The sequence below is a fragment of the Conger conger genome, chromosome 10, assembly GCF_963514075.1.
Source record: "Conger conger chromosome 10, fConCon1.1, whole genome shotgun sequence".
NCBI classification, from domain to species: Eukaryota; Metazoa; Chordata; class Actinopteri; order Anguilliformes; family Congridae; genus Conger; species Conger conger.
The window spans coordinates 41,577,161-41,595,574 of NC_083769.1; the positions used below are offsets into that span (position 1 = coordinate 41,577,161).

Genomic DNA, 18,414 nt, shown 5'->3' on the forward strand with positions numbered 1-18,414 from the left:
GAGTTGAATCAATATGCTCCTAATCGGTGAAAATGTGGACACCTGCCAATTAAAACTAACCATCCTGTGTGGTGTTAATTATTAATGAATGAAACAATGACCTAAATAGGAGCATATTGACGAACCTCTCATTTGGTCAAAAAAATATTTAAGTAATTGTTTGCAATTCAGCACAGTATGAACTGGCATGCATAGCTATTTCTGACAATGTGATTTACTCAATCCCTTGAAACATGGAGCACCTAATTAAAATTAAGTGCTTGTTAAAATTCATATTGCAATTATGGTTGGAACAAAAACCAGCATACACAGGGGCCCCCCTGGACCAAGTTTGGGAACCAATGATTTATATAAACATCTTCTCCAATTAAAGTTCTTTAAAACATGTGCTTCTGTTCTTTCATAATGGGCTGGCTTCTCAGACATGGATTAAGCCTAGTCTTAGACAAAAATATTTTTTCAATGGATATCTTAACTGAATTTTTCTTGTCTAGGACAAGGTTTAATCCCTTGGTTGGTAAACTGGCCCAATGTCTGATAACTTTGCACTATTTTAATCAAGCTCTTCCAATCACTTAAATGTTAAATAAATACAATCCAAGCCTTTGCTCCAGAATCGGTAAAACATGTAACCCTAAATGTACCAAACATATCAATAAGCAAGTAAATTAAACCGTTCAATTTTGATAAAATTTTTTTTTTTAAAAGATTATGAATGGGAGTAAAATGTATTTGTAAAATTAAAAAAATACATTGGTCATTTAAGCATGTTTATTTCCTACTTTCACCATGTAATTACATTGGTTTATGAAATGATGAAAACAAATGTACAATGTATTTGAGAGCCACAGTTGTGAACTAACACAAACGAAAAAGCTGAAAATGTTTCGTCATATCTAGTAGCTTTCACCCATGAGTAATGGCCGACACAAGCATTACACCTCCTACAAATTAATGCGAAGCAATAGGCACTATATGGCACCTGAATCAGAATCACTCTGGCCAGTCAGTTTCTCAGCACAGCTAACGGAGGACCTCCTGGACAAACTTGACAACTAACAGTTTATTTTAGGGAGGGATTGGGGGTTCAGACAGATCAGTTGGTGTAATGGGGGGAAAACCAAGAGCTCTGATGGCATTTATGAAAACAGAATGGCGTATTATTTTGTACTTTTTCAGTATTCTCCTTGAAAGACATCTGAACAAAGTAAACTTCAAGTGTTACATTCAGTATAAAAACAGTTACATTTTTTGAAAAATACAACTCTGGCTCACGATGTAAATATGAGCCATGTAGAGAAGCTGACGGATCGAATAGCCTACACACAATTATATGGCCATTTAAAATGTTCAAATCTTGCAAATATTTGTTTAGACCGATTACTGCATCACAAAACAGCCAGGCAAAGAGGTAACTGAAATCTGTTACCGATGTGATTATGAAATCAAATCTGGCTTCCTGTGCACTGTACAATTTCACAGGTACACAAGTGTTCCAAGGAATGTCAGTTTCATAGTCCCTTTATGTGCAGCTGAGAAAATGTTTGTCACAGTCATTCAACCTGAAGTACCTTTATTCAAATGTGACTATCACCTGATGTACCTCTGACGAAATGTGATTACCCTATCGTTAGATTTGACAAGAATATTATTTTAGGTCTTAAATTTGATCTTATTGGAACCACTCCCTTTATATGCAACAGAGTAAATTATGCAAAAGATATACAAAATAAAGTACAAGACCCACAGACTGGTATTTATGAAGTTAAACTAAAGTTGAGCTAAATTGGTCGCTTCCCTTGTGGCAAGCCCTATTTGTACAAGACTGAAGTGTAGTTAGATTCCTTACAGGCTAAGGTCATATGCAGACAAGACCCCTACCTAGCTCAATTAAAATAATTGCTCCAATTTTTTTCTTCAGTTCAACAACAGTATCTAGATGAAGGGATAAGCCCAAACAGACACTGAATACTGCTGGCATGTAATCTGTTGCTCCTGTACATAGTATTCTGGCATGTGCCAGTGTACCTTTTCTGACAGTGCCTTTTGGTGCTTTTTAACCCTGTCAACTAGTCATTTGTGTGTTTAAAGATTCATAATATCTTTCCTAAAAGAACACCGAACATTGCCTTGTTAAACAAAAAAAACCTCAAGACCAGTAGTCTGCTAATCTAGCACTAAAAAGGGTTATGTTAATACTTCAGACACCACATTACATCTTGTGGGTGCAATGTTAAAACAATGATAAACATGGCGTAAGCTATAACAATGTCGTAACTATAAAATTGGTTCAACACCATTAAGGACTTACATTTTTCCTGATGTATAATTTCAACAAAACAATAAATTAAATTTTTAAGCTGCACAAATAAATCTGAATAAATATACTGATGCATGTAATCTGATCTACTGCAGTACAGTGGTGCCCAACTCTGTACCTGGAGAGCTACCCACTTGTAGGTTTTTACTTCAACCTTAAAACACAGCTCATTCAACAGTTCGAGATTTATGGCACTGTGTGTCTCTGTATCCGTACTTTTTTGTGTGTGTAGCCTGTATTATTGTGTTGTTGTCATTTGATCTGATTTTGGGATGTTCTAATTGTGTTTCTTGTTTTGATGGAAAATGTCAATAAAAATTCCTTGAGGGAAAAAAAAAAAAAGAAAAGAAAAAAGAACCATTAGAGATTTCACTGAGCTGCTAATTAGTAGAATCAAGTGTGCAAAATTAGGCTTGAAATGCGAATTTACAGGAACAGGGTTGGGAACCACTGCTGTACTAGAACAATGACGACAAAAAAAACCCCCACTGACAAGCTGAATTCACAGGCGCGGCAAGCTGCCTCGCGGTGACAGTATTATCCCGAAGACGTAGAAGAGTCCCATCAGGAGGTTGAGTTTTGCGGTTTTCTGGGGGATTTTGGAGTAGCACTGGCTGCGAAACTGCTTCTCCAGAGGGAACGCCATGGGCAGGGTGAGCAGGGGCAGGGCCATGCTGATGGTGTAGCGCGTGGCCAGAATGCAGAAGAGGACATACGGGACGAAGAGCAGGAGGTTGAACAGCACGTAGGACAGCGTGGGTCCGATGAGGATGGCCAGCGTGACGATGCCCGCCTGCTTGTCCGAGTCCATATCTCGCGTGTTGTTGCTGTGCAGGATGGCCTCCGTGTTCAGGGCCAGCGGGACGGCGTAAACCAGGGGCAGCATCGAGAGGTGACCTACCTGCACTGCGTGGGCAAACATGACCGCGAGGGGGCCGAAGGTAATCAGGATTACTACGTCGCCCAGGGCAACATATTTCAGCCCGATACCTGCGAAGGCAAAAACAAAAAAGGTGGAAAACATATTAGTTACACCTAGTACTGCAAGTCCATATTCGTGTATCAAGACCATAAGGGAAATTAAGTAGAGGAAGCACAACTATGCAAAAGGAAAATCAGCAGAAATTCACCTCCGGTATAAAGAAACGAGCTGGAGAGCCCCCCAAAGTAAATGAGGGCAAGGTGCTCCAGCTTCAGTGTGGACAGGTAATACAGTAGAGTCGCACACAAGCACCCAAGGGAGTAGAGCACAGCTCCGAACATGACGACATCCTGGGGTTCCAGGATCTGATCCACCAGTGTCCTGTCATCACTCTTCTTGTGGTCAATCCCCTTGGAGAAATCGTAGTAAGTGTTCACCAGGTTTCCCGCCCCGTGCACCACCAGTACAGCCACGGCACAAACCAACAGAATCACCAAGTCCACGGTCCCCTCTGACTTGTAGGCCAGTGCACTGCCAAGTGCCACAGGTGTCAGGGAGGCACTGAAACTCCATGGACGTAGGGCCAGGACGTAGGCAGCACATTTGTGCTTCATGTCTGTTGCTACTCTGGCAATTCCTGAGGATTTCTCAACGTGACTCTTATCCAGACCGTTCAAACCAGGATCCTCCCTGGCTCCATTGTGCCCGTTTGATCCTGCGAATATACAAGTCTCTGCCGTGCTTGATTTCTGTCCCACTGCCATCCTCCTGGGGGGATGTGTTGGAGGAGTACAAAGTGCTCCAGCCCAGGGGGAATTGCGGTGAACCTGGCAAGAAAATGCATGTAAACGAGTCTCAAACGGACTAAGGTGCATTACAATATATAATTTTATGGATGGCAGTGCATCTGACACAAAAGTCGGAATCCATCAAGTGTGTGGAACACTATTACAACACAGCGAATGAGGGTAAAGGGTTCTTCGCTGCACGACCGCTGTACTTCGCAGCACCGATGTTGTGCTGTGTTAAGTGTAACTTAAAAATGGAGGCGCTGATTAGCCCCGATTTACTGGCCCCAATATAGGCCACCAAGCTAGCAAGTTGGCTAACTTGAGTTAAAGTTTGCAAACGAATCGAATTAGGCGGAAATCTTGACAAGCTTTAAAGGTATAGATCTATAGATAACTGGCTAATCAGCTCAGTGAAAATGGAACTGAAAACTTATAAAATACTGCTCAAACATTCAACATTTATATTCTATTCCTAGCAAACACTGCATTAGCTAACAAACAAGTCAAGTGATTATCGGAGATTATCCCCTCGGCTCAGTGCTAGCTAACTAGTTAGCTGCCAAGGTAATATCTAAACGAGGAACATTCTCAACTTACCCACGTGTGTCCTATTCTAAAAGGTCTCTCTGATTCACCGAGATATCATCCTTTTTGTTCTCACATGACCATTTTGTGACAACTTGACTTGCCTTGATGTCACGCAGCTACGGACGTGTCAAATCAGACTTCACAAACCACCACCTGAAGGCCGCCATTTTGTCCAACCCTTTTTAGTGTAACGCTCTTTTGTGCCCGAAGGAAACATGCTACCGATTCAAGTTTGTCCTCCCAATTACAAAATATACTGTGATGTGACGTCTCTCGGCCACTGAACTGTTCATATAATATAATATAATATAATATAATATAATATAATAGCCATATAATAGCATATCGCGTCAGACCACCCGGTCTGTCTTCTCTTTCCCCGGATGCCAAGATGCCTTTTCCGAACTGTTCAGTTCTCTTTGCAACTTTTTTTTTTTTTTTTTTACTTAATCGAAGACTGCGGTATTGTACTATTTCACAACATTGTCAATATTAACAAAATAAACTTGCCAAACGCTCAGTTATGTACTTGGTTAAAGGAATTCGTCAGCTTAAATAATTCATTTATGGTCTATTACACAGAGTAACATAGTCACTCAAATGTTGAATTTGTAATAAAGCATAATTGTATTATAACTATAATCAAATAAGGCAATTGCATGAAGAAATTAAGTAAGAATCAAGCAAGATGTAATCTAGAAGGTAAAGAATGTAATAATTTACATTGAAGTGGATGGATTTGAATCCTTCTTAATTACAATTTTACATTGTGTAGTATTTATTTCACATTTCCAACTATACATGAATTACATTAATTCATTGAATTGCCAATTTATAAATGTAGTGGCTGAATTGACTGAATTATGTGGTGTAGGATGACTAATTTGGGTAACTATGATGGCTCTGAAGAAAATGTTAAATTTGAGCGATACTTAAGAGCCTATGGGGTATACTAGTTTGACAGAATCACTGATGTATTTTGTAGTTCTGCATCAAGATTACACATAGCCTGAAGCTGAAAATGACAATGGCCCTGGTTCACAGTCACACAGAGTGGGCTTATAGGAGAAACTGTTAGCCGTTTACAAGAAATAAGAAGAAATGAGGACACCTACGACCTTCTTCCCACTCCCAAGAACCAAACCAGTGGGGATTTACTCTCACCGCCTGCAAAACCAGTCTTTCCCAAGGCCAGTATTCCTGGAGGCACAACCAGGTCCTCCGGTGGTCATCCTGGAAACTCCAACAGCCTATCTCTACCCATGGTCTTTGTACCAGCAGGACAACTCCTGAAGAAGCCAGCTGCACGAAAAGAGTCAAGCCTACTGGATACAACCCAGGACTGGAAGATGCAGGTTGATCTGGATCGGAAGCTTGTCTTTCCGCCAGAGATCATCACAACCAATCTCAGGCCTGACCTGATCTTGTGGTCAACCTCACAGAAGTCCCTGCTCATCGTGGAGCTAACTAGCTAACTTTGTCTTGGGAAGTGGCAGTTGGTGAATCGTACCAACATAAGAGGCTGAAGCATACCGACATAGCAGCTGAGGCGGTACAACATGGCTGGAGAACTCCGGTGTTCCCGGTGGAGGTTGGCTGCAGAGGCTTTGACCTTCCAGGCTGCTGAAAGGGATGGGCGCTCTGTCAAGCCATCAAGTCATTATCAGAGGCTGCAGAGGGAAGCAGCAACTGGCGGTGGCTGAAGCGGAAGGATAACAATTGGGCTCCTATATGACCATCCACCAGCAGTAGTGGTGGTAGAGGCGGAGGGGGGTGCACCTAGGATGCCAGGTAGCGCCGGTTAGCCCGCTGGAGGTGTCGTGGGCTTAAATCAGGGGTGCACAAGGGCCGATCCGTTTCAGGATTTTTGCTCTTAATTATTTAATCAGCTCAATCATATATTGACATTTGCCTGAGTACCATCTCCAGCCGGACTGCAGGTGTATCCTAAAGGTTTTACTGTTCTCAAGCACAGGAGTTAACCAGCATAGTTTAGAGAGCTGTCCGAAAAACTACAACTAAGGTAATTGGTTATTGCACCTCTGGCTTAAATAATTTTTAAAAATGAAGTGATTACCCCTACCCTCACTCAAGTCATCAAAATATGCCAATTATCAAGGTAAATGGCAAGCATTTATATAGCGCCTTTATCCAAAGCGCTGTACAATTGATGCTTCTCCATTCACCCATTCATACACCGACGGCGATTGGCTGCCATGCAAGGCCCCGACCCGCTCGTCAGGAGCGTTTGGGGGTTAGGTGTCTTGCTCAGGGACACTTCGACACAGCCCGGGCGGGGAATCGAACCGGCAACCCTCCGACTGCCAGATGACTGCTCTTACTGCCTGAGCCATGTCGCCCCCAAGGGATTGTAATATCAAGACCTATGAGCTCAAATGAGATTTTCCTGGTGTGAGAGCAATGTGAATTGAATGCAAACAGAAATTGATAATTTGATTATCCATATCCCTGATGTCTCAGCCCATTTGTCTCATATACAAACATATTTTAGAACATAACACCAGAAAATATTTTTAGATAACTGGATTGGTTGTCGTCTCCCAATGGTCTTTCCAGACATTAAATATTACAGAAAGCTCCTGTTTAGGGCTTTTGCACAGCACATGTTTGATTTGATATGCTCTCTTCAGTGCCTGGACAGGCATGTGATTTCTTACAAGGACCAAAGGGCCTTACAAACAATGTACAGAAAACTATTGCCTATAAAGCTGGCTTTAGATTAAAATGCGTCCAGCCGGTTTCCTTTCGGGTTGAACTTGACAAGCAGTGACCTCCATTTAAAGTAATGTGATACCGCTTGGCAGTCCGTGCAGAGTAGCGCTGCAGTAGAAAATAGAAAAAAAAGTGGGAGTTTGGTGCAGACACCGAACTTGAAAGCGACTTTCAGACTGAAGTCGAGCCGGACTGTTGGTGCTTTCCCGCTGCGACTTGCATTCTTTTCATTAATTAAAAATAATATCCTAATAAAGATCAGTTCGATGGTCATAGATTCATAAATGGTGGCGAACTCTGGAGTATTTCTCTCTTAGGGAAAGTAGCAGGAGGCTTTGCAGTGATGGAGTGGCAGATATTCAGAAGTCATCGAAAAGGCGGCTCCGGTGTTACATTCCCCACATTGTGTGTGATCAGTGTTTTTCTAGCAGGGATGCAAGAAATTGCAGCATTCCCCACCTGGAGGATTGAGGTAGGGTGTGCCTATTGTATTTTCTGTGCATTTCTATAAGCCGATGCATGTCTTTCGTAATGTCAAGTTAGGTTGAGAATTATGTTTTATTACAATTCAAGGCTTAAATAGTTTCTATAAAAGTTCTACATGACAAACTATTTTTATCATGAGAGAAATGCTCAATTTAAATGTTGGAGATCTAGACTTTATATCAGCTTGACAACTCAAAGCAAAAACGAAACTTTATGAAAAAATATTTTAGCAAGTCGTAGGCTACCTTCTATTAGCTGGCCAGACGACGTCTTTTCCCATAATTTTCATTGTGAATTGAGCTGAAATCCGGCGAGTCCTCCGAGACTTAAAAAAGGCTGCTTCCGTTGTTAGGTCATCTCCATGACAATTAGGTAACTTCACAGAACAGCACCGGCGTCTTTTTCGTTTTGCTCTTATGCTAAAACTTTCCATTTTCGATACGTTATTAATCAAGATTCGTATTCGGTGTTGCGTGTAGCGTAACCTGTTTGCCCAGCCTTTTCTTCTGGAATCTGGTAGCTATGGAACATTAACATCCATGAGCCTAATGCTTATGGTGACCTGGGCCGTCTGATGATGATTTTATTTAAATTTACTTTTTTAAAAACGGTTTAAAAGCATACATAAATAAATTTAGTTAGATAGGCCAATGTGAACCTTTTGTGAGTGTGTGGCAGTAGCCTACTGCTGGAGAAAGCCAGTTTTGGGACAAAACACTGTAAATATAATGTTAGTGAAGGCGTGTGCTTCATAAAAATGGACAAAATAATTGACATTTAGACTAAAAGTACAATGTACTACACAGCAGAGCTATCAATAGTGTACATATCAACACAAGGAAACAACTGTGCAGAGGAGGCATCTATTCAACACAATAATTGCCAATTTACTTCACAACCACTCCTGTACATGTGATTTCTTCCTTATCTTTAATTCATTGCATGGTACATCATCGTACGTCATCTGAGTGAGGCACATCACTGGGATGGCTGTGTCACAGGTTCGAGCCTCATCTAAAAGCAACGATGACTGAGAATTACTGTTCATGACAAAATTACTGTTTAAAAATATGAAATAATTAAAAATGTAAAAGGTTTAAACTTGGAGCCCATTCACTTTGGTATCGTTGAAGCTCAGTATCTCAAAACCACTCAGAACGCAGATAGAACCTTATAATTCCAAGGTCACGACCTGTCAATCTTCCTTGGGCTACCACTGCTTAAGTTCCTCTCAGTTTTTGCCAGGCTCACTCAGTTCTCCTGCATTTAGTTCTGTTTCATAGGCTGGCACATAGAGCGTAAAATACCTTGTGGGTAAGTTTGTACATTCAAACTACAGCATTCCTATTCCTAAGTGCCATAGTGGTGGTTCACAAAATTGTGGATTCCAAATTGGGAAGAACAAAGGGGAAAGAAGAGGAAGGACTAAAAGCTGAGGCAGTTTGAACAAGGCCAGATGGTGGTGCATGTCCCCAGGGGAAAAACGATCTGGTTCGAGGAGCTGCTTCCACTGAACTAGTCTTGGACTTGGAATCCCTTTTCCATTTTTCCGAGGAACACAGCAAGCTTCCCTTTTGCCAAGGCTGTGGCTTAGAGCAACACTCAGCTCCTCGTGCACGTGCAAAGGTGCCAGAGTCTGTGTGAGTGGTACAGTACCGGCCTCGGCCAGATCCCGGCTCTACCGCCTCATTTGAGTGAACACTTGAGCGAATCCCATTTCCTTGAGTCCGTTATCAGTAATATGGAAAGGCTTTCCTCTACACGCCCATCATTGCTGGCCAGAAAACGTCTGGCCTCTGCTGCTGGCGAGGCTGTCCTGTTTTCCCAAAGATTTACTTTAAAAAAAGGGAGGCATTTTAGGAATGCAAATGATATATACATGGTACTTCTTCTGTTACACAAAGCATCTGAATTAAAGAAATTTGGCATGAATATCAGCGAATCATGGTGATTAATGCTTATACTTCTGCTGCTTTTGGAGGGAAATGTTCAGCTAATTGTTTCCAGTGTCTGTGTGGAAGATCATATTTACAGGGTTGGGCAGTTAGCTAGAAGGGGGCAAAACCCCTTCTCTTTACCTTATTGTCGAATAGAATACGTTGGGCATACAATATACCCCAATTTTCCAACTCCCCTGGGTAACTAAATAAACTATATGCTGAAATAAGTTGAATATTACTTTCAAGTAAAGTTTTATTTGCGAAATTGAAATCAAATTTAAAAAGCACCTTTTTAAAAACAGCATTTTTCTCATAGTTTTGTGTAAACTGTATGAACCACCGATACCATTTCCACATGTTCATATCGAGGACAGTACCTGAAAAGCGGTCATGTTTTCTCTTTAGCGTCCCGGTCAGCAGTAATTCCTGCTGCATTTCAGACATAAATATTTATAGTCTTCCCCTCTTAACTCAGTTGGAGCGCTTTCTTTGCACCGGATGCGCTGATATTTAATGAGGAAACATGTAGGGCCAAAACAACATTCAGAGCATCCCCCTCGTTGTGGAACAGCCAGTTCTGTGGCCCTGTCCGTGTCAGCCCAAGTTCATGTCATTCATTCTTATTTCTCAGCTCGATGACCCAGGCGTAATGGCTGGCTGTGGCAGTTAGCCACATCATTGAAAGGAAAACAGAGGGGTTTTTTGCTTTCGTGAGACAAGTAGAAAGCAGGGAGGATAATAGATAGAGAGGCCACAGCTGAGAAACTGCCATGGATCAAACACCCCTCCCACGCGAATCAGATATGATTAAGACACAAGACTCAGCTGTCATACGGACTGCCCACAGTACACATAATTCTTTATATAGCACAATTGTACCCCAGTGACCTGCACAATTCCCCACAAACACAAGACCAGGATCAAGGCCACAGTTTGCAGCCAGCAGTTATGATTAGAATGAATGTATTCCTTTTCTGCGTAGCTGCTGGCACATTAAAAAAAGTGATTTAATCCATTAGGAATCTAGCTGTCATTTTACGGAGTCTTGTTGGCCGCTACCAAATTGTACACTAGACAACTAGACTATTCAGCAAATTTGCTGAATGCATCTTGCTCAAATGTTGGGACATCATCTTTTACAACTGACCTTCCTGTTTCCACATAATGGGATAGCCTTGCATGAAAGTGCAAGACATTCCATGCACAAGATATTCAACATGGTCATCGAATGAGTGCTGATAAGTGTCTGTCAAGTTCCATTTTACCTTTCTGGTTATTAAAGGGTTTATTGTTGCCAGGAGACACAAAGGTTTTAGGTGGATTTTTTAAGTGAATAGGTTTCTGCCTTTGTGGGCGGCACGGATGGTGCAGTGGGTAGCACTGCCGCCTCACAGCAAGGAGGTCCTGGGTTCGAATCCCTGTCGGCCCGGGCCTCTCTGTGTGGAGATTGCATGTTCTCCCTGTGTGGGTTTTCTCCGGGTACTCCGGTTTCCTCCCACAGTCCAAAGACATGCAGGTTAGGCTGATTGGAGAGTCTAAATTGCCCGTAGGTATGGGTGTGTGAGTGAATGGTGTGTGTGCGCCCTGCGATGGACTGGCGACCTGTCCAGGGTGTATTCCTGCCTTTCGCCCAATGTATGCTGGGATAGGCTCCAGCCCCCCTGCGACCCTGTTCAGGATAAGCGGGTTAAGATGATGGAAGGATGGGTTTCTGCCTTTGTGATTTTCATGGGGGCAGGGGTGGGGGTGGTAGTTGTTGAAACAGTCATGTGAAAGGTCCCGTGTCATATTTGGCTTTAAATTCCTGAAAAACCCTCATTGGTAATATCCTTGGTATTTGGATTGAGGCCAGAAAAATGTGATTGAGGCCCCGCCCCCCCTCCCCATCTAGTGTCATTTTACCCTTTGCTTTATGTTTGAGAAACACCTTCTTAGTCAGGAATCTGCTATTTCTGGAAAAAATAAGAAATTGCTTCTTGGGACTCCTGATAGCTACTTCACCTAGACTTGGGAAAGGAGAAAGGTCCATGTACTTTGGTTAAACCCCATCCCATTAAACTCCATCTCAAAGATCATCAAATGCAATTTATGAGTTTTCAAATATGCGTGTACGACATTTTGCCATGCATATTTGAAAACTAATAAATTGTATTTGATAATATTTGGGATACGGTTTAATTTACTTATGTTTTCTAGTTTGGTAAATCTCATTTTTAACTGTAGAAATGTTTTATGGAGCATTAATTCAAAGAATATGTTTTGTTTGAATGGCCGCCAGTTGCAGCCTAGTTGAAATCCTCCAGTTATCAAAAGGTGAAAATAATTTGAAATGCGGGGCTACCCAGGTGCTTCTGGTTAAGTCACTCATACATAATGTAATAAGGGGTCATATGGGCCAGACAGCACAGAGAGAGAGAGAGGGAGAGAGGGAGAGAGGGAGAGACTTCAGTCGGAGGGAAAGCCCTTACCTCATCGCTCATATGCAACCATTCAGGGTGACTGGACGTCTGCGGTCTCCCAGTGTCGGCTACACAGCCCTCTGGCACAGTAGGCCAGCTGTACAAATTACAGTGATGTGGTGAGGTGCCAAAGAAGCAGTGGACTGACTGCTCACATTTTAGAGAATGCACATGGCTTGTGCACCTTCTCCCAAATGGACAGGCTTGGCTGTTTTATATATTGTTTTTAAAAAGCCTGTAGCCTAGTGGTTATGTTACGTGACAGGGACCCGGAAGGTTGGCGGTTCAAGCCCAGGTGTATCCATGATGAGATCTGCACAGCTGTTGGGTCCTTAACCCCACATTGCTCCTTGCTTAGTCTCATCCACTGCAAGTTGCTTTGGATGCTACACGCAGCACCGAATAAGAACCGAAAATGGAAGGTTTTTAGCATAAGAGCAAAACGAAGAAAGACGCTGGTGCTGTTCTGTGAAGTTGCCTAATTGTCATGGAGATGACCTAACAACGGAAGCAGCCTTTTTAAAATCTCAAAGGACTCGCTGGATTTCAGCTCAAAATAAAAAATACAAAAAGGGCCTGTTTGAAAGGTCTGTGATTAATCTGAGTTCTTTTTGTCCAAGGAAGAAGCTCATCCCTCGGGGGTCTTGATGATTGGCATTCGTAAAAATGCCCGTTCTCAAGTCCTCCACCTCTCCAGGAACAAGCGCTACACCCTCACGCCAGAGAAACTCAAGTGGGACAAATTCAAGCTCACGTACAAGTAGGAGCCAAGATTCGGCGGTTCGGTTTGTGCCTTTGTGGATGGAGACGGACCAGGGGAACTTATCTCTACAAACAGGAAACATTTAAATGCTTAAACGTAGAATAAACAGTTCCTCTATTTTGCCAAATATCACCCCCCTCCCCATCCCCCTGTTTGTCCATTAACCACCATTCTGTGGCGAACTTCTCTTTTGGAACAAGCCAAGTGTGGTAAACACTGTCAGCTAAATACTGTAAGGTGAGAGGTACTGTAGCAAGAACAAGACATGATACAGATCAGACTTGCCACATAAGATTGTGTTTAATCACTAGATTTTCACTGTACATCTTAAGCCTATTATCCATTATCTCAAGAATTTAAAATGCATCAATTAGATGAGTGCTCTGAGACTTCATAATCTTCAAAAGCTCTTTTTAAAGTTCTGGTTCATTATTATTGTTATTGTTAGTAACAATTATAATAATAATGAACCAGAACATAAAAAAAGAGCTCTTGAAAATGACTAAGTCTCAGAGCACTCATCTAATTGATGCATTTTAAATGCAGGGAAGGAAGGGACGGGAGGTGTTCTGCTCACCGTTGGTAACAGCAGCAGGTGTTGGCTTTAGGGAAGCTCCTTCAGTGCGTTCAGCTTGCTCCCGCATTCTGTGTTCCGCCGAGGTTGCTGTCGTTCCCCAAGAACCTGATGAACGAGAGTGACACGAGGAAGGGCTTCGCCAAGGCCTTCCGCATGTGGAGTGACGTCTCCCCCTTCCGGTTCCGGGAAGTTCGGCCTCACGAGGAGCCCGACATCAAGATAGGTGAGAACACTCGCTCTGTCCTAACGGCAGTGCAGAGACTCTGCAGTCTGTTTGTCTGAACCTGCACTCGCTGTCTTCCTGGCTTTTAACTGGAAGAATTTTTTGCATTTGCATTGCACTTATTACTATAAAACATATTCTACATAATAGAAATGATCAATTTAAAAAAAATGTCCATCTCAAACCATTCAACCTTTTTCTCTTGACCACGTCCGTTTGAGTCCTGAGATCTTTTGATTAGTTTGATCTGTTGACGAGACACCCTGACAATGATCTGCAGGATGTGGAGTGAGGAGCATTAGACAATATGCCTCATAGGAGCTGAAAATGTTGTTCTCTCTCTCCCTCTCACACACACACACACACACACACACACTCTGACAGGTTTTTACCCGATCAACCACACGGACTGCATGCAGTCCTACCTGCACCACTGCTTCGATGGCATCACCGGTGAGCTGGCCCATGCATTCTTTCCCCAAAATGGAGAAATCCACTTCGATGACGACGAGTACTGGATTCTGGGAAACATGCGATTCAGCTGGACGAAAGGTACGTACGGTCTTTTGCCTGCTGGTAGCATTGATGTAACAACTTTTTGTCCATGTTTTTATTTCATTTTATTCCATTCCATCCCATGCATCCCGACAGCATCCTCCTTAGATCCGGGGGGGAACAGACTAGCAGGCACGTCCTCGAAACTCAGCCAGCTGTTATTTACTCCTGACCAGCTGAGCTGCACCGCTCTGCACAGCCTTTGCGCTGCAGAATGTAGCAGCTGCACACACATGCTGCAAGTTCCCCAGGCAACATGGCCACCTATGTCCCAGAATTCCATTCCAGACTGAGGGCCACTTCGCTATTGTCAGGTCCATTGCTTTGGCTACATAGCTACTCAGAGAAGCCCATTGCCACTGGTTATCTGAGGACACATTGTACGAGGGGATGACTGGAGCCCGTCTGATAGTTGTTGTGTTTGTGTGCGTACACACTCGTGCGTATGTGTAGGGGTGTGGCTGACGGATGTGGTGCACGTGGCAGTTCACGAGATAGGCCACGCCCTCGGCCTTATGCACTCCCTGCACCCGAAGGCCATCATGCACCTCAACGCCACGCTGACGGGACGCAAGCACATCACGCAGGATGACGTGTGGGGCATATTCCGGCTCTATGGTAGGTGTCGCACGCTTGGACAGCGCCAAAATATGAAAACTACGACATACGGCAAATCAGCATCAACAACGACGCTGCAACTGTCATTTTGCCCCCTTAACCCTTTGAAGAAGATTTTTTTTCTAAATTCTAAATTCTACAGCATTCTACAGTGTTCTAGAACTCCATTGCTTTCAATCACCAGCAGTGAGCGTTACATCAGCAACAGAACATTCAGTTAAGAACATTCCAATCACACACTTGGGGCCTTACACCTTTAAAGGGTTAACCATGAAACAACCACACTGTTACCCCTGCTGCAGGTCAGCCTGCCCATCCCCCCCCCCCCCATTTCTGCAGTGTGTTGATTCACTGCTCTCTCTCTCCCTCCTCCAGGATGTTTGGATAGGCTGTTCATCTGCTCTGCCTGGGCGCGTAAGGGCTATTGCGACAGCAAGCGAAAGCTCATGCAAAAACACTGTCCATCCAGCTGCGATTTCTGTTATGGTAAGAGCCATACTGCATGCCCCAGTGAAAAGAAAGACATCTGCCTTGGTTACTTTGGCCCGCTCCCTCATACACACATACAGCACTGTTTCTACTGAGGATCAGGGTGTGGAAGAGAGGCAGGCGCTTTCTACCAGTAGCCTTGTATGTTATTGGAAATAAATCAAGTGCTAGACTTGCTCTGAGGATACGCCGATAAAGGTCTCTGTGTGTACCGTCACTGGGCGTTGCCCAAATAAATTGTCTGAATCTTAGTGCTCCTCTGTGGGATTCAGTCAAAAGAAAGATGTTTTGCTGTTCGTATTTGTTTTCATGAGAAGCCATCTGAGGAACTTTCAGTTCTTTTTTGTTTAAGCTGCTCTCTCCATCATTGTTATGAGCATGCTCACATTTTCAATTGTAAAAAGCAGGGATAACGGGGAAAAAAGTGGAAAGTATAAATTCCCTTGCCTGTAATCTGTTTCTCATTGTTGATTGGGATAAGGCATATTGCGATGGAAAATTCCAGTGTGACTACAAACCATTGGAATCTCAGACTGTGGCTTGTGGGTTCGAGGCAGAGAGGGTCAGAGCTGCATTCGCATTGGCTCTGCCAGGGCAGATGAAGAAAAAAGAAAAGAAAAAAAAAACACTAACTTTCAGACGGACCAACTGCCAATAATCGGTTTCCTAGGGGCCTGGCTGAAAAGAAACACACTGTTAATAAAGACAAAGTTCACTTCCTTGATCAACAGTATGTTACATAACCTATGGACAGACATCAATTTGAATAAATTAAACAAGGCCCAACTAGAGCAAAACCAACCCCTGGACACCACCTAGGTCAAAGCTGCCCGTTCCTAGAGATCTGTTGGCTTATAGGTTTCCCTCCAACTCTTAACAAAGCACATTTCATTCAGCAGCGAGAGATGGCATTGAGCTCAGGAGAAATCAAAACCTACATGACGGTAGATCTCCAGGAACAGGGTTGGGCAGCCCTGCTCTAGGTGAAAGATATGTTCTACGTTGCTGTGCGGTGCAGAAACCCCACCACCCTCACCAGGGTGAAATTCACCACTGCGTGAGAATGAGTGAGCTGCCTAAGGAGGAGGCAGGGGACTGGAGTCAGGGCTCTAATGACACGACCACGCCAAGGACAATAACTGATGATAACAATGCGAGCATCCACACTGATGACGATAAAATTATGTAAATAGCCTCTCGGCTCTGTTATCCATCATTTTGAACGTGATGCCCTGTAAATTTGTTTAGTTTTTGATAAGCTGTTGAGTGTTTTATCATTCATGCAGATGGAAAAAATCTCTCTGAAACTGATCCCAGTGAAATTGTTTGTCACTGTCGTTGTCGTTATAGTTGTAATATTTACTCCGCCATCCACTCCAGTAAGAGTCATTTCTAAAACGATGTATGTACAGTTCGTTTTTTTTTTTGCCTCCGAGCGCTAACCCCTATGCTTCCCAACCAGACTTCCCCTTCCCCACCGTCGCCCCGACCCCCATCCCCCCCAGGACCAAACACAAGCTTGTGGCCGAGGGCAAGAAGCTGACCTTCCGCTGCGGAAAGAAGGTCGCGGAGAAGAATGGAATAGTGTAGTGAGTATCCTCCATTTTACCTCCATCCCCTCCTCCGCCTTCCGATCGGGCTGATTCTGCGTCAGGCCATCAGGTCTGTGACAGAGATATACATTTTTACTCCTGACCAAAGGATCCGCACTTCCAATGACAAGTGCTGACATGTTAGAACAACCTCCTTTAAAGTGTCTAGAATTAATTTTCCAGTTTTGCTGGAATTGGCAACCTCTTTGGTGACTGGTTGTCACAAAGAATTGTTTTCACACTCCAGTTCCATTCATTAAGTGCTTATAAGATAATCCAGCGGTAGCGTATTTTGGAAAAAGAAGACTGCCTAGAGACAACCAACAATGTTGTCCGACACGGTAATATTGAGCAACATAAAACCTCATTTTTAACATGCCTTTTGGATTCAAGCCACTTGGTCTTTCGCATTGCATTTGGCATGCGAGTTCCTGTACGTGCGTCATCACATTTGAATACTTGGCAGGATCGTTGCACCGGACACCACCAGTGGGACATAGCATGTCCAGGATCAATTACAGAACTTACAAACACATTGAATCGATATTTCTACAGAAATGGCATTGTGAGAGGGTATCCAATACTGGATTTTGTTTTAAAAGAAAAAATGAAGGATGGACACTGTTGCTCATCTGCTCAGACGTAAACACCAAACACTGCTTTGGGGCTCCCTGCTTTGCCCCTGCCCAGGGAGGGAAGTTTTCTAGCATTAGCCTAACGTTACCATTTTCCATGATCTAGCCATCTTGACATCACAGAGAAAGCGATTATTTATTTATACGACGGACGATAGCTAACCAAATTATGAGGTCTGAGTGACTAGCTAGCGTTGCTTAGATGGCGTTATGCGTATGTGCTAACACAAATAGCTAGCTAGAACAAATAGCAGTCTGCCTAACGTGGAGCCCTTGGTGTCCACAGCTGGTATAAGGACGGAGAGCTCCTGGAGTACTCCCACCCCGGGTACATCTCCCTCACGGACGACCACCTCAGCATCGTGGCCAACGCCATCAACGAGGGCACGTACACCTGCATCGTTAGGAAACGGCACAAGGTGCTCACCAACTACTCCTGGCGGGTGCGCGTGCGCTTCTGACGGCGCTGCCACGGCAACGGACAAAGCACAGACAGACCCCTACCACTCACCTCCACTATAATCAAGCCAAAACCTCACCAAGCTGGGCACATATTTCAGAAACGATAAATGAAAACTTATGTTTTATTCAGGTTTTTTTTTTCTTCAGTTTTGTAAATGGCAATTTTCTTTCAAATTTTTTTTTGTAAGTGCCGATTAAAACAATTTTATTGTCACTGATGTGCATTTTCATTATTTTTATACATGATTTGCTATTATTACT

General features: G+C 43.3%; 2 protein-coding genes across 3 annotated transcripts; one reads left to right on the forward strand and one right to left on the reverse strand.

The window, feature by feature from the left end:
• Nucleotides 1-753: 753 nt before the first annotated feature.
• Nucleotides 754-4,823, reverse strand: ubiad1 (UbiA prenyltransferase domain containing 1). Its single transcript, XM_061257779.1, has 3 exons — nucleotides 4,631-4,823; nucleotides 3,451-4,069; nucleotides 754-3,310 (listed from the first exon to the last, which is right to left on the reverse strand). The coding sequence occupies exons 2-3, from the start codon at nucleotides 4,004-4,006 to the stop codon at nucleotides 2,823-2,825; spliced, it is 1,044 nt and encodes a 347-aa protein (XP_061113763.1). The 5' UTR covers nucleotides 4,007-4,069; nucleotides 4,631-4,823; the 3' UTR covers nucleotides 754-2,822.
• Nucleotides 4,824-7,506: 2,683 nt separating this feature from the next.
• On the forward strand, nucleotides 7,507-18,367 carry mmp23ba (matrix metallopeptidase 23ba). Of its 2 annotated transcripts, none has more exons than XM_061258798.1 (8): nucleotides 7,507-7,826; nucleotides 12,860-12,999; nucleotides 13,663-13,802; nucleotides 14,187-14,354; nucleotides 14,811-14,975; nucleotides 15,351-15,461; nucleotides 16,927-17,053; nucleotides 17,978-18,367. In XM_061258798.1, exons 1-8 carry the CDS (start codon nucleotides 7,698-7,700, stop codon nucleotides 18,150-18,152), a joined length of 1,155 nt encoding a protein of 384 aa, XP_061114782.1. In that variant the 5' UTR covers nucleotides 7,507-7,697; the 3' UTR covers nucleotides 18,153-18,367. The 2 variants fall into 2 exon arrangements, with proteins under 2 accessions (XP_061114782.1, XP_061114783.1); XM_061258799.1 differs by having other exon boundaries at nucleotides 7,691-7,826; nucleotides 12,864-12,999.
• The last annotated feature ends 47 nt before the right edge of the window (nucleotides 18,368-18,414 follow it).